This window comes from Cydia splendana, chromosome Z (assembly GCF_910591565.1).
Source record: "Cydia splendana chromosome Z, ilCydSple1.2, whole genome shotgun sequence".
Lineage (NCBI taxonomy): Eukaryota > Metazoa > Arthropoda > Insecta > Lepidoptera > Tortricidae > Cydia > Cydia splendana.
Genome location: NC_085987.1, coordinates 21294010 through 21317945, shown reverse-complemented (window position 1 = coordinate 21317945; position 23936 = coordinate 21294010). Strand labels below are relative to the sequence as shown.

At 35.9% G+C, this 23936-nt stretch overlaps 1 protein-coding gene and 1 long non-coding RNA gene across 2 annotated transcripts; both read right to left on the bottom strand.

The window, feature by feature from the left end:
• Nucleotides 1-3918: 3918 nt before the first annotated feature.
• On the bottom strand, nucleotides 3919-7562 carry LOC134804872 (protein lifeguard 4-like). Its single transcript, XM_063778179.1, has 5 exons — nucleotides 7422-7562; nucleotides 7069-7232; nucleotides 5658-5763; nucleotides 5238-5389; nucleotides 3919-5140 (listed from the first exon to the last, which is right to left on the bottom strand). Exons 1-5 carry the CDS (start codon nucleotides 7485-7487, stop codon nucleotides 4888-4890), a joined length of 741 nt encoding a protein of 246 aa, XP_063634249.1. The 5' UTR covers nucleotides 7488-7562; the 3' UTR covers nucleotides 3919-4887.
• A 14680-nt stretch (nucleotides 7563-22242) lies between these two features.
• On the bottom strand, nucleotides 22243-23461 carry LOC134804930 (uncharacterized). Its single transcript, XR_010146189.1, has 2 exons — nucleotides 22820-23461; nucleotides 22243-22675 (listed from the first exon to the last, which is right to left on the bottom strand). It is a non-coding gene; the product is annotated as an uncharacterized LOC134804930 (long non-coding RNA).
• Nucleotides 23462-23936: the final 475 nt, after the last annotated feature.

The following is a 23936-nucleotide window of genomic DNA, read 5'->3' as shown; positions in this document are numbered from 1 at the left end:
GCCTGATTCTATTCACTATGACTGTACATATAGTGTGCGACTATTATACCAGTGTTTTTATTGAATTCCGTTAACTTCGGGTATGGGTAAGTACGTTCAAGGAAACTAAATGGCATAGTTAAATTTCAAAAAATATATTTATTTTTTATTAATGTGCATATAGCGTTATTGTAACACGGGCATTACATTTAACTCAACCAAAAAATTGAAATCTGTGACATATCAATCAATGACATTTCTAACATCGATCGTCCGAAATAGTACTTAGGTTTTGTAGAAAATGTATAACTCGTACTAAAACACTAATCAATAAGTAAATAGGCCCTAAGGCAAGTGGACACGCTCGTAGGGCAGAAAAAAAATTACTATCGATTATCTCCGAAATGGAGTTAATTAGAATACCGGTGTCATTGAGAAAGTTACTAAATTTAAGTTTAGGAATGCACTCTTGAAATTAACGGAAATAAAAAAAAACACGGTATAAATCCTACTGTATGGATTTTTATTTTCATTCTTTTAACTACAAATTTTATTGTCATTTTGTGTAATAAATAATGTATCAAACTTATAAATCGTAAACCTATTTTGATCATGAAGAAAAACATGTTAAGATTGCAACTGGTATTATACTGTGATTATTGTAAATTCTCATTGTGTGTATTTTGAAGTTATACATTATAATCGTATGTATGTCGTATGTATTTATATTGAGCCAAGTCGCATGGAACAAAAAATACTGTTCGGTTTTATTTATGAATTATGAAATAAGCTTATTACCACTGAAATGACTGGTAAAGGGTCATAGCAGGCTAAGCGAACAAGAAGTGCCGCCAACGACGATTTGGTCATTCTTTCAGGTGGTGTACTGGCAGGTCCTAAGAACACTCTATGCTTAATATCAGTCCTCGATCTTCTTTTGTTTTCGAGTTATTCAGGATAATGTAAAATAATCAGCGTATCATTGAAAATGTCATATTTTGTAAACTGTTCAAGTTAGATTAACCAAACAAAATTATATTTGAGAACAATAAAATAGACTACAAAATGAATATGTTTAACCTGCATCATGTCCTTATACTTCATTATAAAAAAAAACATTTTATTTGTCTTCTCATTTTATTTAATACTTTTCGCGGAGGTGGGCCATTTTATTTAAAGTTGTCCCCTACACTTTTTTTTTCAAAATTGGGATTTTTTATGTTATTTCTACTCAGAATCATGAGCTCTTTTGATCCTAATAGGAGAAAAGAAGTGTCCTAAGATTTCCATACATTTTTCGATCTTTCCATTCCGAAACCGCCATACAAAGTCTATGAAAAAATGGTAACGGAATGGGGAAACAACCTTGGGACACTTTTTTTCTCCTATTAGGATAGAAAGAGCACGTTTTTCTGTGTAGAAATAACATAAAAAATCCTAATTAAAAAAAAAAGTGTAGGGGACAACTTTAAATAAAATGGCCCAGGTACACCTACAAAAAAAATATGCATGAGTAGCCACTTATACCCACTACATACACATATATAAATATTTGCATAAATCTTCGTGCGTCATGTCAAAAAAAACATTATCGAACAAGGATCTCGGAAACGGCTCTAACGATTTCGATGAAATTTGCTATATGGGGGTTTTCGGGGGCGATAAATTGATTTAGCTAGCTAAGATAGTCTTATCTCTGGTAAAACGCGCATTTTGAGTTTTTTTATGTTTTCCGGGCAAAGCTCGGTTTCCCAGATATTAGGTTTATTAGAAGAGATTGTATACCTACCTACATACTAACTTATCTTCACACTGCACTGGTACTTTATTTATATATGCTAGTAACTACTTGTTCGATAATGGTTTTTTTTGACATGACGCACGAAGATTTATGCAAATATTTTTATATGTGTATGTAGTGGGTATTAGTGGCTACTCATGCATATTTTTTTGTAGGTGTACCTCCGCGAAATGTATAAAAAAAATGAGAAGAAAAATATTTTTTTTTATAATGAAGTATAAGGACATGATGCAGGTTAAACATATCCATTTCGTAGTCTATTTTATTGTTGTCAAATATAATTTTGTTTGGTTAATCTAACTTGAACAGTTTACAAAATATGACACTTTCAATGATACACTGATTATTTTACATTATCCTGAATAACTCGAAAACAAAAGAAGATCGAGGACTGATATTAAGCATAGATAGTGTTCTTAGGACCTGCCAGTACACCACCTGAAAAAATGACCAAATCCGTCGTTGGGGGCACATCTTGTTCGCTTAGCCTGCTAGACCCTTTTAATCACCGTTGACCGTACATTTATTTTATACCAAATCACTTTGGTGGCAACTGCGAGTACTGGGATTTTTATCTCTGTAGTAGTGATCCAAAAGACTCGAGCCCTGTTAGCTCTTTTTTTAGGGCTCGCCTCATTTCTTGACGCCTAAAAGGCTAAAAGCCTATTTTACTAATGAAATAAAAAAAGGCTTTTAGCCTTTTAGGCGTCAAGAAATGAGGCGAGCCCTAAAAAAAGGCTCACAGGGCTCTAGTCTTTTGGATCACTACTCCGTAGTGCCTTTTCTACATGCCCACTGGTAAAAGACGGAAACAATTCCAGTAGTAAGACTTAGCTGATAGTTCTTAGAAACTTATAAATCATGCAATAAAAAAGAGGCATTTAAATGAAATTTATAATTTTTTGAGGTACCTATACCTACATTTCGTTTTGCTGCTGGATTGCCAGCAATTTGAAAATCGGGTTTTTACAATTATGACCCGATAATTTTTGTCGTGTCATAATTTTATATGGTTTTAATTGTGGGCGTGGGCTCAGCCGAACAAAAAGCCCAGTTCATGTGTAACTTCTTTAAATTGATATTACTAATTTTATTTCTTTCGAACTTTTAAAGGAGGTATATGGATGATAGGAGATCATTAGACAAAGAATCATTAAAAAAATGTCTACGTCGTAAAGATCTAGGACCAACCTTAAGCTTTCTTTTTAGCTAACTATCTAACCTATTGTTATGTTTTTTTTAATGTAGATAATTTTCCATCGTGACATATGGAGAGTACTTAGATCTTTTCCGACATATTACGCTTTTTAGATATTTATATTGGTATGGTACACTCTGGCTCCACCCCGGAGGAGAAAGAATTTTGCTGCAGTTGAATCTGTCCCTAATGTTCCTATTTAAAAATCGCACCGTAGTATAGGAATGGATCATCTGCAGCGTGAAGAATACATTCAATAGAAATCTGGAGTATATTTATACATAATAAGTCAACATGTTTAACTTCAGACATTGTTAGTGTTCCGTACAAAACTTAGTTCACGGAGCACTTATTTTTGTTTTATTTTCCAACACACTGGAGTACTTACTCCAATCGGCCTGAGCAGTTTTATATTTTAAAATAGGTTGAGATATGGGAAAAGGGAGGCACACTTTAAAATGGTTAAAACAATAGAAAACACGGAAGTGTGATATAAAGTGGTTCAATTCTTTCTAATTAAAGATGAAAGACCTTACTTTAGTATCAGCTGGTCTAGCCAGCTAATACTAAAGTAGGTAAGGCCTAAAGCACTTGGTTTATGTAAAGGAGACTCCTAGTATTGGACCATCATTCAGAAGTCATTAAATTTTTCAATCACGTCTTATATAGTGTCAGAATTTGTGTTAGGTAAATGAAGGAGAGGCCTAGAGAGTATTTTTACAAATAAAATCCCCTTGTCATAAATCACTAATTGGGATGAGGTATATACTTTGTGACGTTTGAGCGAGACAACGCTATGCACGGCACGTATTATAGCGACAACGACAACCCGGTTGCACATCGTATCGACGTGCGAATCGTATTCAATTTGCTAAGCGCCATAAGGATATATAACTGATAACCTACCTATATGTAGTTTAAATCTTGAGAAGTAAAACCATTTATTAAATGCCGACAGTTTATTTCAGAAAACGTTACACAAATAAGTCATACTTTTAGGTTAAAGAAAGAGCCGACAAATGATGCGTTTGTGCTTTTTGTAGGAATAGGAAACCACATCAAATCTACGTCTAAAGCTGTTGTGATACTGCTAACACACACGATATTACTAGTAATCTGATAATACACTTGGCAAATGTAACAAAAAAAAAACAACATATAAATAGCAGAATACTATAAAATATAATTTAATAATCGTTATCTGATTGTAACCATATCTTATCTAAGTTGTTTTAATACCTTGTATCATTCGTCTCATATTAAAAAATAATATCTTACTAACTCAAATTTATGTACGAATCATCGTGTTTATTGATGTCAAGTAGGTAAACAAAGGAATGTAACGTACTGAACATTCACAGCCATTTTAAATTAGGTACGTTTTATATTCCGTTTTTTGGATACTCGTTTAAATCGAATTTCATATATAATGCCTAAGCCCGGGTATGAAAATGTATCATTCTGCCAAACAATTGCAGATATTACAGGAGCTTCTTTTTGGATTCAAATTAAAGAAGAAAGACACGTTACTGCAGACAGGCCAGGCGCGGACATAATTACCTATAGTTAGTTACATGTTTCTGGAATGATGTTTACTTGATGGGATTATTTATACCTCGAACAAAATAAGTCGCCACTTTCATGCTTTATTTTAGTTTAGACCATCTATTGGTATTTTATTTTTAAATTGCCGAGCAGTGTCGTGATAGTCAATTATCCGTAGAGGAATTTACGTTATTTATAAGTACACAAACTTAATCGATTGATCCACGACTTACCCACGAAATTACGTTATCCCTGGTTTAAAGATTACTAAGTGCCATTTACAGAAATCTTACTGTTAGATACTAATACATCTAGATAAAAGGTAAATTTTGTAATAGAGCTGAAAAACTATTATTATATTCGCTTAGTTGCGGTTCAATTCATTAAGAATGCGGAGAATGTGTAAGAATAAATTGATAATATCCATGTATAAATTAATGGTCGCCAGAATGTATTCCTCAGGCGACAGGTTGGTCATCATCTGCTGCGTGTCGAAGATCAAAAACAGGCTGAACAGGATAGCGCCGCCGAACGCCAAGAGTAGCTCTAACCCGGAACTTTGGATAAAGATTTGAAGTAAGCCACCAATAATGAGAACGCTGAGTCCAGCTACGAGGCTGAAATAGAAAACGGAAAATGTGTAAATTAGTAACGTCAGGTAAAGATGATGTCTAATGAGAGTATAAATGGTTTAGAAAATAATTTTATACAGACCCATAACCCATAAACGAGAAATCACGTTTTGTATTGAGGGTGTAGAGCGTCAGAGAGAAAACCACGGTGAATGTGAGAGCCAATGCTTGCAGCACTACAAAGGTATCATAGAATGATACAATAACACCCACTGTATAGGACTGCACCACAGTCTGTAAAACAAGATTATAATTATGTTTTAGCAAGGGTTTTTATGTACATAAATAGAGGCTTACATGTAAATTTGGTTCCAACTTCTCTAAACTAAATGAACTGTAGTATAACTCATATATCCTCCTGACGAGCATTTCTGTATGTAATTGTATCCATTAAGACTTAGAGATGACTGTGGGGGTTATATATAACTCGAGGGAATTAACCCATGAGATACAGATAAATGTAAAATTGATTTGAGAGATTACAGCAGTTCTTTATACTCACAAATGCAGCAAGGAGGTACAAATTAGCAGGGCTGTCACGTCTCTTCACTATCAGAGCCAAAAGCGTGCCAATGCTTAGTATGAATGCGATAAATACCATCCAATCACTAAAACAAATGTTTACATTATATAATACATAGTTCTATTGTGTAGACTGTAACAAATCATAAAATGTAAGCTGCCCTATGAACCTATGTACACTGGAATTTATTTATGCACATTTATGGTATCAAATCTGTAACCCCCAGATAATATCTGATTTACCCCTTTTTGAGGGTAATTATTCCCAGGTCACAACAGATTCGTATTAAGATTGGTTTTACTGGGTACAGACAGGTCTGAGCACAATTTTATACATAATGATTAACAAGTTATTTGCAATAAGCCATGCAAGTATAAATATAATCCTTCAGGTGATAATAAATTTTTTTGTTGTTGGGATAATTATCATTCCATTTGCTCATTTCTAACTTTTAACAAATTACTAACAAAAAAAATTTTTATGACACGTTAATTGCTGTATGTACTTCTTTTCATTTGCATCTGTCAAGTAATTCTTTTCTAATGAGCCTAAACTCGATCTGTTTGCGCTTTTCCATCAAGGCGTTCCTCTGCATCATCAGATCAGCTCCATGTAAGCATATTATTGCATTGTCATAGGAATTACGGTAGTACTCCAAATTTCAACTGAATCAGGTACCGGGAAGTGGTTCAAATTTTAGTTATACGATTTGAAGCACACATATATCCATACTAATATTATAAAGGCGAAAGTGTGTCTGTCTGTCTGTTCTCTCTGACCTCTTCACGCTTAAGCTGCTGAACCGATTTAATTGAAATTTGGTATAGAGATAGTTTGAGTCCCGGGGAGGACATAAGATAGTTTTTATGTCAGAAATTATCCCTGAAGAGAGTGCAAAGGGGGATGGAATTGAAAGAGTTAATGAATTGCCTAATAATTGAAGAAAGCAATGCGTAAATTGAATGATTGCTATTAGCATTATCCAGGTGCTATACCTACTTTAGCTGCTGTCACTAATTCCACGCAGACGAAGTCGCGGGCAATAGCTAGTATAAATATACAAATATAGGTAAGAACATAGTAAGTGTAGTAAAAAATCAACCATTTCCCACATTCCTGTCACTCCTTAGTAAGCATAGGATGAAATTAATCATATGTCAACATTAAACACCATTTTAACAGTTTGCCTAATGAAACCATCAAAGAAAACCCTTTTTAAGCAAAAGGTACAACTGTTAAGGTGCCATACACCTTATTCTTCTTCTTAAACCAATAATGCCCACATATTTGAACACAATATATAATATTATATTATAAAGCTAAATAAAATGCTTGGCACGCCATGTCAGACTTGTTCTAACCTGATTCAAAATAGTAATAATATCCTTACTTTTCATGTATAAAACTCTTCACTGGAGACACTTGCAAGAACACAGTTGAAATAGCCAATGTAGCAAGTAGTTGGACTGCAAGAAGGCCATAAACCTTACGGATAAATCCCAGTCTAATTTCTTTATCTGCATTCATTACATTGTTGCGATACGCAAAATCGTCCTGGAATGAGTCAATTAGTCAGGCAGATTCTCAATATCACTAATTATTAAAATTACCATGTGATAACAATAGTAAGTAGATGTTAACTAACATATATACAAGTATATATCCATGCAATATGCTTGACTTTCTATTCATGTAACCGTTTGTTGAAAATGAGGATGTCGTAATAAATAATTAAAATTTTACCTCCATTGATTCTTTTCCACCAAGTTCACAATCTTCTTGCGCGTACATTAGCGGTATTGCTGCCATATTTGGATCAATGTTCAAGAAATATCAATTTTGCATAAAATTCGTGGTTCTAAGCATATAATATTGTGATTGATTATAGTGTTGTGACGACTGACGACTGTCCTGATAATGACGTATGACGTGACCTCCACTGATTCAACCATAGAATAGATATAATATATTTAAAGATTACGTCTAAGCGAGCTGTCACTGTAACCACTTTTGTTTAGTGTACGATTAACAATGTAATTCCACCTTGCTGTAGCCATGTCGATAAAGTCATATCGATAAACTATCGACATTTCTTGCAATTTTTATTTTACTTCAAAGGTTTAACGATACCTAAAATGAACAATAATGCTTTTAATGATAATGATGATGTAAGTAAACATTGCACGCCCATGTCGGGTAACTGTTGGGACAATGTTCTTGTATAAATGTCATCTTCTGTACACAGTTTGTCAATAAAGTGTTTCTATTCTATTCTATTCTTTATTCTTTATTGTGGTTATCAGATCACAATTTTATCGTCACGCCCCAGAGTGTTCCATCTAGAACAAGCTAGGTGGACAAAATTCATTATCAAATTTCCACTAACGAGTAATAAGGTTAGATAAATAACATTCTTAAACCCCCAAATCCATAAATAGATCATGCCTAACTTTCTAATTTTATGAGTTATAGGGCGCCGAAGTCAGCTAAGGAGGTAAGTGAGATCGCACAAATCAGTTGCAATTCTGTGATGCATTCAACAACATCTCTTACAAGTAAAACATTATATGGTGGAAAGTTGTAGTGATGGATCTTATAGCTGACGGTAAGCACTTTATATTTTTTATTTAAACATATTCATATCTGTCGTAATAGTGCAATATATAGAGCATTAAAAATGTACTTTAAAAATGTTGAATTTTTTCTTAATTTTCGAACTTTGATAGACTGGCAAACACTTGACAACACTTGACAACAGTCTAGATTTTACATATTATGTACTTCCATTATCCTTCTTTATGTTATGATGGTGTATATTTCATTTTTCACAAATTTTCACAACATTTTGCTCTATTTCTCTATTTTAAGGAAGGGGTTTTTGAAGATTGGACAAATAAGGGGGAAAATTACGTAAATTTCCACCTGTATCAGTTTATATTGGTAAAATATGATTTATGAGATTTCAAAGAAGAGTGAGAGACGGTTGAAAAATATTTTAACCAGTTATTCATCAAAACTGAATACCAAGTGAAATAGTGCGTCAAGATTAAAGAAGCAATTTGTGGAAAAGTTTAAAAGTGGTCTAGATGGCCAAAATATAGAATTACGAATGTACATACCTAGACCAAGTGCATCAACGTCGCCTGAAAATGTTAATCCTGCAGGAAGACCCAAATTAAACTTCAAAAGTTCCTCTTTTAAAATGAAAAACGCTGAGTTAAAGATCTGGTACAATTACGTGCCTAGTGTTTTAACTGCTGCCGAAATCCCGATTGATTCGTGATCGGCAGGAAATAGAACACGGCAAAAATGTTAAAAAATATTAGAGAAAGTCCACATAAGCCAACGTAGTCTTGTTCTTACGACAACAGTAGGTACTTCAATGAATTCTAGGCAGCTAAGTGTTAATGAGGCATTAGCATATTATATTAAGTCAAAATCGACAAATACAAACCTACGAGCAGACTAAAAAGTGATCAATGAAGGCTGATTATCATAAATATTCATCATATAATTATTTGCCCAATGCAAAAGGTACAAGCGTGTTATATCCTTCAGAGAAACTTCAAAAAATTTACGCAAAACAAGGAAAACAATTATTATTCTGATATAATACATGAGTTAGAACAGATTATTAGGTTATTAATAATTAACAGATTAATAATTAATTTATTATTAATAATGTTTTAATTAATTTTCTATATTATATTTTTAATTTTTTGCATTTTTAAAGTAAATAGTATAAAAAATAATGTATCTAATGATCTGTATAGTTTTGTTTATTTTTATTATTATGTTAATAAATTATTTGTAAAAAAATATATAACTAATTTAAATATATATTTTATTATAATTTTTTTACTTTTTTTCATGGTGTTTTAATTTTTTTAGTAAATTATATTTAATTGAATAATATTAACCATAATACTACCCATAAACACTAATAAATAATTTTGTCCACCTAGCTTGTTCTAGACGAAACACTGTGCGCCCCAGCAGGGAACGAAGGGAAAGTTCAGATATTTAATCCAAATACATAAATACCTACTACAATATGTGTTCCGCAATAATTGAATTATTTTATTATATTCTAATATATTATATTCAATATCCATTAGCATTCAATTATGTTTATGTTTAACGAAATTATTCAAGCTTCAATTAATAGCTATTTCGTTCCGCTGTGTAGCGTTTATCGATATATAACATGATTAAAATCGACTTTTCACATCTGTAAAAGAGCTCACATACACGTTTTTACGGACACATACATAGCCTGGATGCACCAAAAAAGGCAACTCTTTGATTTGAAGTTCATCTTGTCAACACTATGGTTGTCCTTTTTTGACAAATGGCATTTTTAAAAGAGCGAGGTGAGAGAAGTGGTACTAGTTGCTGCGCCGTCAAAGTGAACAGAACGTTGGGGCCTTGGATTCAACCATTAACATTGGCGATCACCATTGAAATATGAAACCTATTGAAACGTCAACGAATAATGCGTGCCACTGTGACGTCATGTTGGGACTAAACATGGCGGTTTTAGTGCTGCCCAGAAGATTTTTACTGTTACTAGGTTTTATCGATACATCGATAACTTTTTAACGTTCTCGGCTCATTTTATTTAAAATACTAAGTATGTATTATTTGTGGAGTTTATGTTTTAATAGGAAGTAAGTAAATAAAAAAAATCTTTATTAGTATATTGTTATGTGAAAAGATACTTTGATGTGTGGAGTCTAGGACAATTTCGTGCTTCAAATTTGACAGGTAAACGAGATGACGCTGTACTACTCAATACATATTGCGATTTTTGCGGTAACTCTGATTTTCAAAAGTTGACGTTTGACAACTTAGTGACCGCAAAACACATGGCGCAGTACAGCGCCATCTGTTTTGGATGTCAGAATAAGTGTACGTGTTTTTGTTGGACTTTACCTCTCTATTACAATCAATTTTGTTGTGTTGCTAACCCTAAAGTCTGTAACACACTACCGCACTGCACCTCGACCTTGGTGCGCCGTATCTATAAGTGAGAGCGATACAAAATTAAAGCTTATTAAGCAACGGGTGAAAAAAAACAAAACACCTTCAGAATATTTTTTTTATTACAAAAATAAGGAATGACTTCCGCTCTTCAACTTCTTCAACATTTATTCAGCAAATAGGCCACAAGGGCATTTTTATACGTCAACATTGAATTTACATACAAGCAAAAATAATAACAATACATTAACCATTTTATAAATGATTTATTAGTGCATACGTACTTAATATACAAACTTAAAACAACATAATTAAATAACTAACCTACAAAACTTAAACTATATCTAAAAATAAATAAAACTAAACTTAAAATAAATGATTATAAAATATCCACCTGCGGCATGGTGCCGGTTTTATAAATTACAACTATATGTATATGGTTTCTTAATGTCGAATTATATAAAAAAACTATAATAATGATATAAAAAAGCCCGCAGGGCAGCTCGTGGAGTAACGACCCCACGGACCCGAGTTTTACCCGAGTGCTCCCGAGAGTCGGTCAGGGTCTCCATCTCCAGCCACTCTTCCTTTTTATGTTCATTTCTTGGTAACCTATAAAAAATGATTTAATTATTAAATTAAGATAATTTAGTTGGTTTGAAGCGGGGTAGCATGATAAAATAAGAAAATATAAATAGGCAATCATAATATATCGATATCAAAGTCGATAAATAAAGTACAACCCTAGCTGAAATGTTTACATTATTTAAGCGTAAAAATATAGTTAAATAAATCCAATCACTTCATGATCTATAACTGCACAGAAGAACCTTGCTATTTATAATGTGAAACATCCTTAAATTTCCCAGGAACATTAACAATAACCAATATTTTTCATGTAAATTATAGCGTACCTGTGTAAGGTTAAAGATGGCTGATTTGGTGGTTTTCTTATGCCGCACCCTAATACACTACACACTGGCATATTCGCGACGTAATTATTCACATTTGGCTTCAATTATTTTCAATCACAAGCAAAATATTGAAAGATAATTAATAATTTTAATTTTTACCAGGACTTTTTGACAGGACAAGTACCGGCTGAACTGACAGACAATGACATTTGTGGGACTAAACATGGCGGATTTTCGGCCGTATTAGGTATTTACGTATTTTCATGGAACACTTTATGTACGTACTGAAATACTGTCATCTTTTATTGCTATGGGTTACAGTGCTGAGTAAAAACGAGATAGATATATGTGTGTGCCGTCAAAATGGGTGCTATTTCTATAAGCAATTGTACGTATAGAACAATATGTCTTGTCCCTATTATATAGGTCTATGGCGATCACAGACTATAAAAGTCGTAGCAGACGGGCGCACCGGACCGAGACCTTGGAGCGGTTCTATTAAACTTTTTAGTCTGACAAAAAAGCCGAGCAAAAAAGAGTAGAAATTAAAAAGTGGCAATACTGTAGTGTCGTCATGTTTTCTGATCACTGAAATATGAAACCTATGGAAGTGAAACGTCAACGAATAATGCGTGCCACTGTGACGTCATCTTGGAACTAAACATGGCGGTTTTAGTGCTGCCCAGAAGATTTTTACTGTTACTAGGTTTTATCGATACATCGATAACTTTTTAACGTTCTCGGCTCATTTTATTTAAAATACTAAGTATGTATTATTTGTGGAGTTTATGTTTTAATAGGAAGTAAGTAAATAAATAAAAATTCTTTATTAGTACATTGTTATGTGAAAAGATACTTTGATTGAGTAAGATGTGTGGAGTCTAGCACAATTTCGTGCTTCAAATTTGACAGGTAAACGAGATGACGCTGTACTACTCAATACATATTGCGATTTTTGCGGTAACTCTGATTTTCAAAAGTTGACGTTTGACAACTTAGTGACCGCAAAATACATGGCGCAATACAGCGGATGTCAGAATAAGTGTACGTGTTTTTCTTGGACTTTACCTCTCTATTACAATCAATTTTGGTGTGTTGCTAACCCTAAAGTCTGTAACACACTACCGCACTGCACCTCGACCTTGGTGCGCCGTATCTATAAGTGAGAGCGATACAAAATTCAAGCTTATTAAGCGACGGGTGAAAAAAAACAAAACACCTTCAGAACATTTTTTTTATTACAAAAATAAGGAATGACTTCCGCTCTTCAACTTCTTCGACATTTATTCAGCAAATAGGCAACAAGGGCATTTTTATACGTCAACATTGAATTTACATACAAGCAAAAATAATAACAATACATTAACCATTTTATAAATTACAACTATATGTAAGTATATGGTCTCTTAATGTCGAATTATATATAAAAAATAATAATAATGATATAAAAAAGCCCGCAGGGCAGCTTGTGGAGTAACGACCCCACGGCCCCGAGTTACCCTAGTGCTCCCGAGAGTCGGTCAGGATCTCCATCTCCAGGCACTCTTTCTTTTTATCTTCATTTCTTGGTAACCTATAAAAATGATTTAATTATTAAATTAAGATAATTTAGTTGGTTTGAAGCGGGGTAGCATGATAAAATAAGAAAATATAAATAGGCAATCATAATATATCGATATCAAAGTCGATAAATAAAGTACAACCCTAGCTGAAATGTTTACATTATTTAAACGTAAAAATATAGTTAAATAAATCCAATCACTTCATGATCTATAACTGCACAGAAGAACCTTGCTATTTATAATGTGAAACATCCTTACATTTCCCAGGAACATTAACAATAACCAATATTTTTCATGTAAATGATAGCGTACCTGTGTAAGGTTAAAGATGGCTGATTTGGTGGTTTTCTTATGCCGCACCCTAATACACTACACACTGGCATATTCGCGACGTAATTATTCACATTTGGCTTCAATTATATTCAATCACAAGCAAAATATTGAAAGATAATTAATAATTTTAATTTTCACCACGACTTTTTGACAGGACAAGTACCGGCTGAACTGACAGACAATGACATTTGGGGAACTAAACATGGCGGATTTTCGGCCGCATTAGGTATTTACGTATTTTCATGGAACACTTTATGTACGTACTGAAATACTGTCATCTTTTTTTGCTATGGGTTACAGTGCTGAGTAAAAACGAGATAGATATATGTGTGTGCCGTCAAAATGGGTGCTATTTCTATAAGCAATTGTACGTATAGAACAATATGTCTTGTCCCTATTATATAGGTCCATGTTTCTGATTGATTTGAAAGGGATATAATACATACAGTATTGCCACTTTTTAATTTCTGCTCTTTTTTTTCAGACTATAGATCCGTTCCCGCACCCGTTGGCAACACTGTTAATCTGTTATCATAAGTCCTAAAGCCCGCTCCACACTCGTGCGCGAATCGCGGCGCGAAGCCGCGAACGCGAGTGTGGAGTCGATTTTACATATCTGCGAACTCGACTCCACACTCGCGTTCGCGGCTTCGCGCCGCGATTCGCGCACGAGTGTGAAGCGGGCTTTAGATTCAAAACTTGTGCATACCCGCAAAATAAAAAAACAACGGGTTGCACTCCGGGAGTGCCGGCAGAAGTGAAAACTCAATGACATTGTAATGGTTTTTCGATCAGGTCACGTGTCCGTCTTACGAAGCGTCTTACGTCGTACGCTGTCACGAGTTTAACATTTTTTCCTCATCACAAAAAGTGCACAGCGCCGCTAAAGAAGTTTTCACTTCAAAAATTGCGTAATTGTGTTTCGTGCTCCTCTTTCTATTATCCAGCCATTTAATAGTTATTTGTTTTATAAGGGGGCAAAGTTGTTGTTTAACCGCTCGTGCTAATATTGATACCCGATCAAGCGAAATATTCCAACATTGACCACGAGCGTAGCGAGTGGTTCGAAAAATGGAATCTTGAGCGTTGCGAGGGTTTCAAAGCACGAGGGTTAAACAAAATTTGCCCCCGAGTGAAACACATCATTTTTTACCACACCAACCCGAAGCAAATATTAAATGTAAAATATCAAACAAAATCAAATCAAATCAAATTCAAATGAATGTTATTAAATATTTATCTTCCAAAATCATCATTTAAAAGTCAATTCTACCAGCAAACATAAGAAAACAACTCAAAATTTGCATTTGATTACTTTGCCTCACATGTGAATAAAATGCAACTTTGCTATCAGTTTTTGAAGTGCAAAGTAAGCCTTTCCGAGCTGGTGTGGTGAAAAATATTTTGATCTCATTAACTTTGCGAACTGGCCACTAATAATGGATGCTGATAATGATAAGCAATAATGTGTCAATGTAATAATCCAGTAACTTTGTCGAATTTTGTAACCTGGCTCTTTTGCGTCAAATCCGGTAGTTCTGATTTTTTGCACACTTGTTTATGATGTTGGCCCAATGAATAATCTAAGTTTGTGACTTCGAGCGCCGAACGCAACTTTGTCAAAATAATAATAATATACTCCGCCTGGTACTCCATTCCCGTCTTTTCTAGGTCACCTAACTGACACAAGCCTACGTCATCATGCGACAGCGCTATATGATAATATGCGATAGCGCTATATATAGCGGCCATGTTGTTGTGACGTAGGCCTGTGTCACTGTGGGAATAGAAGACCATGTTTTATTAGACTATGTAATAACTTATTTTCCCTAGTAACTGGCTTGCATTAAGAGGTTACCTGGTCCCAATGACCTTCGATCCGATCTGGAACTCTCCGTTTTCTCAAGCTTTCCTTGGCTTATCCTATTAACAATGACGTACTTTAACAAAACAGAACTCCACATATCCTAGACATTTGCTAGACTATAGTAGACTGCTATGGCTTCTTTTTAATGGTTTTCTTGTCGTACAACCACCAGGCTTACTGAGACGTATCTTCTTTCTCGTTTTCTCATTGCTGAGGCTCGCGACCACATGTAATCTGTCTCCATTTCGTGCGGTCATAAGCCGTATGGACTGCACGGTGCAGACTGCTGCAAGCCGACCTCTTCATAGCGTTCGACCATCTCACACATGCTCCAACTCGAGCACGTTTACCATTCATTCGGCCTAAATTCATGTGTTTCTTCACATCATGCGTTGGATAATATGTCCGAAGAATCTAAGGGCTCACGCATGGCATGTTGGGAAGAGATGAGTGGCGATATAGAGCTCTTTGAGAATGGAGGCGTTTGTTCTTCTAGCTGTCCAAGGTATAAGCAGCACTGGCAGCAGTTCGTTCGTTCGTTAACATTTGACGGTGAATACTTAGGATTACTCAGTTACTTTAATTGGTGTGTCAAATAGTTTCTGCAACTGGCTATTCAGTTTCATTTAATTAATAATTGATGTACTTATTTAGTTGATTTAGTTACGCTTCCGGCCTGATCGAGGCACCTGTGAAGCTATATTCTCTGTGCGTCAACTAGAAGAGAAAAGCAGAGAGCAAGGTCGTCAACTGTCTCTCTGCTTTGTTGACCTCGAGAAGGCGTTTGACAGCGTGCCTCGTGAAGCCCTCTGGATAGTTCTGAGCAAGCTTGGATGCACGGAGAAGTTTGTAAGGCTAGGGAGACTCCTACACGACGACATGGAGTGCTGCGTTGCTACTGACGACGAACAATCGGACTTCTTCCCCGTTACGTGCGGGGTGAAGCAAGGTTGCGTCCTAGCACCAACTCTGTTAGCGTTGTATTTTTCGGTCGTAGTCCAAGAAGTCTTACTCACATGCTCTGAAGGTGTTCGCGTCCGCTATCGCACTGACGGCAACATTTTCAACCTGGCCAGGTTTAAAGCACGCACAAAAGTCTCATACTCAGTGATCACAGAGATCATGTATGCAGATGACTTGTGCTTTGTGACTGAGTCCCCGGAAGGCATGCAACAGCTCATGTCCAGCTTAGACGAGTCCTGTCGCAGATTTGGGCTGAAGATCAGTGTCAAGAAGACTGAGGTGATGTCGCTGGACGTTGTCAGTCAACAGACACTGGTCGTTAGACACGGCGAGGACCAGCTGAAGCAGGTGGACAAGTTCCGTTACCTGGGGAGCACCTTAACATCCAAGTGCGACCTTGATGCTGAAATTAACGGCTGCAGCTTTTGGCAAGTTAGACCACAAGGTCCTCAGCTCGCACGATTAAAACTGGCCACTAAGATATCCGTTTATATGGCAGTCGTGCTGCCCAACCTTCTATACTCCGCTGAGACGTGGACCGTTTATCGCCGCCATATCTGCACGCTGGATCGATTCCACCTCAGATGCCTACGCAAGATACTGAAGATCCGATGGTCTGATCGTGTTCGGAATACCGAAGTGCTGCGTGGAGCAAATGTGGGTGGTATCGAGGTATACCTCATGCGACGTCAGCTTCGGTGGTGCGGTCACGTTTCGCGGATGAACGACCAGCGTGTGGCTAAGCGCATCTTTTGTTCCGAGCTTGAGGAGGGCAAGCGGAAACAGGGCGGCCAATTCCTCAGGTACAAAGATGTGCTTAAGCGGCACATGAAAAAGTGTCGTATAGAACCCTCGCGATGGGAGCAGCAGGCAGCCATACGGACGGAATGGCGGGCAGCAATAAATGCCAACGTAACTGATTTTGAATCGCGACGGCGCTTAGAGCTGGATGCCAAGCGCGATGAAGTAAACGCCAGACCAGCTGCGGCAATACATTATAATTACTCAAATGGTGTGCTCACGTGCCCGCAATGTTCGCGAACTTTTATATTTGTGTGCGATTGGCAAGGGACGGACGAATATCGGATTTATTGACTTCCTTTAGTGGTGCGGTTGAAATATGGTTTTTTTAGCACGCTGGCGGCAAATACGCCTGTTGTGGCAACCTTAAGCCCCATTTAGACGGTTCAAGAACTTGCATGCAATTTCGATACGTTGCTAACTACAGAGTACAATGAATTCAGTCAATCGACCAAATACCGCAATGTAATGTAAATAAAATTGCATGCAAGTTCTTGAACCGTCAAAATGGGGCTTTAGCAACAAGTACGTCTACCATCAGTTTTGACATTGACATATACGCTCGCGTCTACGTAAATTACTTTCATCTCGCTTGCACTAATATGCGAGTACGAGCGAGATGCATAGAAAGTAAGTTACTTAAACGCGAGCGTATCTGTCAATGTCAAAACTGGTGGTAGTGCTTCAGGGTTCATTTTATAAAGCTAGAAGTCATGCCATTTGACAACTGTAACATAAATAATACAAAAAATACATTTTGTAATCCAAAAATCAACTTGGAATAGCTAATTAACAACACTCAAGGTCACGCCGATTTCACGCCGATCATTTATCGGCGGCGGCGGCGTGGTCAAAAAGCCCGGCGGCGGCGGCGCGCCGGCGCGGCGCACACGTCTAGTCTTAAAATTGAGGAGGATTAATTATAAAGTCATGGTGGATGGTTCTCCAGTCTGGAAGCCATCACAAATAGTCGTTCTAACATTTGATGGACAGGTTCTACCAAAACGGATTTTTATGTGTTACAGCGCTCTACCAGTAGATTTATATGTGTATTCAGTAGATTTATATGTGTGTATTATGTGTGTACAATTCAGTGCTTCAACTGTTGCCGGTATGGTCATACACAGGTGCAGTGTAGGCGGCTTAGCACGGTCGCGTTTTTATCCCTTGTCACCATGCCTGTCACGTTCTAACAAGTATGTAAGTGCGAAAGGGACGCGCATAGTGATAGTCGATAAAAATGGAACCGTGCTGAGCCCGAAGATCTAAACCCCGATGTTACAAGTGTGGACAGAGTCACACTGGGTCCTCTTGCCCTATTGAAGAAGATTGTGCTTCTTGTTGCCTATGCACTGGCATTCACTTTGCTACAAATAAGACTCGCTGTCGAGAGTATGAAAACAGAAAAATATCAAGCTTTCCATGGCTCAAAGTGCTATTTCTTATACATAAGCAACAAAATTGCACCCTGCTGTGACTAAACAGTATGCAGAAGTGGTTATGACCACTCCAACATCTCTCCCGACCCAGATAACTAGAAATGATAATATTTCAGGCACAACTACTCATTCATATAAAAAAACCGGGCAAGTGCGAGTCGGACTCGCGCGAGAAGGGTTCCCCACCATAATGAAAAAAAAAACGGAAAAAAATGCAAAAAAGAAACGATCACCCATCCAAGTACTGACCACGCCCGACGTTGCTTAACTTTGGTCAAAAATCCCGTTTGTTGTATGGGAGCCCCATTTAAATCTTTATTTTATTCTGTTTTTAGTATTTGTTGTTATTGCGGCAACAGAAATACATCATCTGTGAAAATTTCAACTGTCTAGCTATCACAGTTCGTGAGATACAGTCTGGTGACAGACAGACGGACGGACGGACAGCGAAGTCTTAGTAATAGGGTCCCGTTTTACCTTTTGGGTACGGAACCCTAAAAAACAGTCTTTCTCAAACCTCGCCCAAGTAACACACAAGCAGGATAATAGAGTAAAATTATCATCTTATTCAAATTAAGATTGCATAAATTTTTTGGAATAAAAAAAATATGTGGGCCTAGTGGGGCCTATATACCAATAAATGCTGAATAAATTCTGCATAGTATCGGTTTTGCATATTAAAGCTCAATAATACTTATTTCTTACACAGTTAGTCAGACATTATTCAGCTTAAAGCATTTGTGGTTACTAAAAGCTGCATAATAGCAGCATTAGCAGCAATTAGTTGTATATATTCTGTGTTGTGAGATATTAAGCAGACAATATTAAGAAAAATGAGATAGTTGGCTACTAAATGCTGAAAAGAAGCGTCGGTGGAGACTTTCAACTGTATAAAAGCGGTTGCAGTTTCTGTTTTAATACTAGTTTTTGAATAAATGTGGACGCTATTACTGGAAGCTGTAATGAAATCCACATCTCATTTGTTATTCAGTAGCTGCATATATGGGTTAATTATGGCTTTTATAGACATAACGTCTGAATAATAAATACTAAAACAACACTAATATTTAAGTTATAGCAATTTTGATACACATGTACTATCTTTTCTTGCAAAATGAACGCAATGAGAAGCGCTATTCAAACTACTGCTTAGTATCAACAAGTGCGCGGTAGAGAGGGTTCCGTAGCTTTATATGTACACGGTCAACGGTGCTACTTGAGCCTGATTGGCTTGAGCTTGTTTTTATTTTATTTTGAACGCATCTTGCGTATTTATTCTTTAATCCAATCATTATTAAAAAAAATCGAGGTTTAGTTTTCTTAACAATTCTTTTCGATTGGTTATTTTACGTAAACAATTACTAGCCACCATCGTAAACACTGTTAACTGACCATTTGCATACCTTACTGCATCGAGATAAGGTTTACCAATGGCCATTTCAGGTTGTTGCTAGTTGGCAAACAAGGTGTCAAATGCTAGTTATTGATATTGTTGCATTAAAAACTTGTAGACTGGACTGGGTATGTGAAAAATAAAATAATCACCCCCATTAAAATATAGCGAAATCGACTCTCCTGTCGATTTTGAACAGACTGTTTTTAGGTTTCAAGTGGGTCTACTCATACCCATCCCACACTATACTCGTACTCATACCTAAACAATACTGCCCATACCAAACTATACTTGTACTCATACCCGTGATACCCGCTTCTAATATACCCGCACCTTCGCACCTATACCATATTCATATTCATACCATACTCGTAACCATACCATACTCATACTATATACATCTTCGTACTCACGTCGTACATCTTTGCGTGTACCTTTACCTACTACCTACATATTTGTCGGAACTGATAACGGAAAAAATAACTGTGTAATCTGCCGTGCCCCCAGATTTATCATATAACTTAAATATTATATCGCGTTTATAATATTAGTAGTAAGTAGGATTGAATATTGCCCGTGTTAACCTATAATGTTTCTCATCAAACTAGTGAGGATCTATGTGGTTTTTATAATTTGTGTATAGAACCCTAATAGGCTTTAAGATTGAGAAAACAATTACTATTATACTGATGTTATTCAAAACTTGTTGTTCTAAAACCATTATTATCTAACATGTAGCTTAGAAACGCGAATAATGTGAATGCCTATTCAGAAATTTAGCACAATAATAGCTGTGGCAGCAGCTTATATTCAGCACAGTCGGACGCCATTACGGTTGCTCATATTCTAACCTCTACATTTAAATAGGAATTTAAAATGAACTGAAAAACCCATTTTTATTCATTTATAAAATTACTTTTATCGTAGCGTAACTTGTTAAAGTACATTTTCTATCACTAAAACATCTGAACACCGCAAAAAAATTACAAATTTAAAAGTGGAGTAGTAAATTTTCTATATTTACTTTCTAAACAGTGCATTATTTACGCTTTAAAATTTTAAATCAAATGTATATATGTATATATTTACAGTAAAGTCGCATGCGCAATGAAATTCATGTTATGTAAACATGAAATCAATATATGGGTGATGTCCTCCTTATTTTGTATTCACTTCAGAAACTACACTTTGACACGAGTTCACAAATTAAAATGGAAGACAAATCATTGATTTTTCACACAAATATCTGAATATATTTTCTGTAATAATGCACTTTTGAACCAAAAGCTTCATAATGTGTGACTAACTGAGTCATTGTATACAAAGCTGGATAACTTTGGTTTAAAAGCGGTATAGAAGCTTTTGACAGCCTCTATACAAGTGTTATTCAGCGATCCAATGTGTGGGCACACACTTATACAGCTATTACATTACTGTTATTCAGTTGTAAGCGGCGTGGGCACTGCCCACTTTGCGCCCAAACCTTCTGTATAACGTCTGTAATAGCGCTTATACAGACGATATACAGCTACCTTATTCAGCTTACAGTACGGCATGCTCTATTATTCAAACAATATTCAGCTACTTTTGTGTTACTTGGGCGCAGTTTGCTAAAATCCCAGAAAGGTTTTGAAACTGCCTCACATTACAATTTAGCTAAAGATTATAACATGCCATCTCCCTCCGGGAATGGTTGTGCCATTGTGCAACAATTTAACAATAAAACTACCAATGACCTTATATTAGAACTTATTCAACTGTTAAGTATTAATTTACATAAACAACATTCAGAACCGTCCAACGCTGCACATATTACTAGTTCTTCTCATGGATCCTCCAACAATGGGCAACAACTCCAGCCAAAATTCTTCAATGGAATTGTCGGAGTATCAACAATAAAATAAGTGATTTAATGCATTTAATCAAGATGTATGACCCATTTGTTATTACCCTTTCTGAAACATGGCTCAGCTCTGAGTCAGGTTTCAGAATTCCTGGCTATGCATGCCCCCGCGAAGACAGGTCGGATGGGCATGGTGGTGTAGCTATCCTTGTAAAAAAATCATATCATATCTCTCATGTTCCATTAGCACCTCATAAATCTCATAATAATGAATTTTCCATAATCTCAGCACTTGTAGATAACATTTGTATAGTTTCAGTGTACATACCTCATCCCTCGCTTACCATACTTAGTGAAGTAAGAAACATCATATCATCTCTTCCTACTCCATGTTTAATATTAGGAGCCCCCTGCTTGGAGGTGTTTCAATTCAAGTAGTTTAGGTGAGGAAATAATAGACATAGTCGATTATTATAATTTAAGTATATTGAATTCTGGTGTTCCTACGCGTCGGTCTGCTCCCAATGAGAATCCTAGTGCATTAGATTCATCAATTTGTAGCTCTTCTATATCAAACTCCTTACTGTGGGAGGTACTTCCACTTTCATATGGCAGTGATCATTTTCCAATTCTCATTTCTTTTCCTATTAAAAACAAACCATTACATGAAATATCTCCACTGTTGTATAAACTTCAAAATGCAGATTGGGATAAGTTTCGCAAACATATGGATGAGAGATTGGGCGAATTATCTGATGTATCTCGTGACAATTTGTTTAAAACTTCTGATGCTTTTGCTAAGTTTATAATTAATATAGCTGATGAAGTATTTTCACGTAAGAAGTCCTCTAAATTTAATATTCCTTGCCCTCCATGGTGGGATCCTGAATGTTCAGAAGCTGTTAAAAAGAGAAAACAGAGTGAGTTAATGTATAATAATAATATGAGCGAAGAGAACTTTAATTCCTTATTAGTTACTTTAAAAGAAACAAAAACAGTTTTTGAAGAAGAAGAAAGTTGACAGTTGGAGAGCCCTCACTCACCCGTCAGAAGTTTGGAGGAAGGTTAGAATGTTTAGAGGAGCTTTTGTAGAAAATAACGCCATCAATCTTGATCCTCCAGTAGCCGAGAATTTTTTAGATAAATTAGCTCCTCCATTTGTCCCATTCCATGTGTGTCCTGAACTGGCTTCCCTGTCCAATATTGATAATGATAATGTGCAGCGTTTTAACAGTCCATTTTCGTTATTGGAGCTAAAGAATGTCTTATCATATGTTATTGATTCTGCACCAGGATGCGACGGTATTCCATATTCATTCTTGAAACATTCTAGTGACAAGGTTATAGGTTACTTTCTTAATCAACGGGATTTTTATGACAGGTGACATTCCACCAAATTGGAAAATACAGTTGGTTACCCTTTCTCAAACCGAATAAACCCCGTAATGATCCAAATTATTATCGTCCAATTGCGTTATCTTCTGTTTTAATTAACCTTTTGAACGCCAAACGGCGCATCCATTTGCCGTGCCACTGACGCCACGGGGGTAAAATTTAGTTTTGTGAATAAATAATGCCAACCTAAAAGTGGGGTGTTTTTCAATAGATTTTCATCAAAAAACGATCGACGTCAAATGCCGTCTTTGGCGTCGTTGTCACGATTTTGCATTGACATCAATTGCCGTCTGTGGCGTTCAAAAGGTTAAGATTTTAGAACATTTAGTTAAAAATAGGTTAGAGTGGTTTATTGAGAGTAAGAAATTATTACCCGATATTCAATATGGTTTTCGCAAAAGCAGAAGCACTTTAGGCTGTGTGGGTTAGTTAGTTACTGATATCCTTTTAGCCTTCTCGAAACGGGAATATGTAGTAGCTTGTTTTATAGATATCAATTCGGCCTATGATAAACTGTAAATATATCATAAAATGTAAATATATCAATTCTTGTAAATAAGTTGTTTCTCTTGGAAGTTCCTGAACGCTTGTGTAATATTATTGCTGCTATGTTTTATGAACGGACGATTAGGTTAGATTTAGATGATAAAGTATTTCACTGGACAGTTTGGAAAGGATTACCACAGGGTTCTGTTCTAAGCCCTTTACTTTTTAATGTACATATATACATACGACCTTAGTTCTAATTTTCCAGATTATATATCA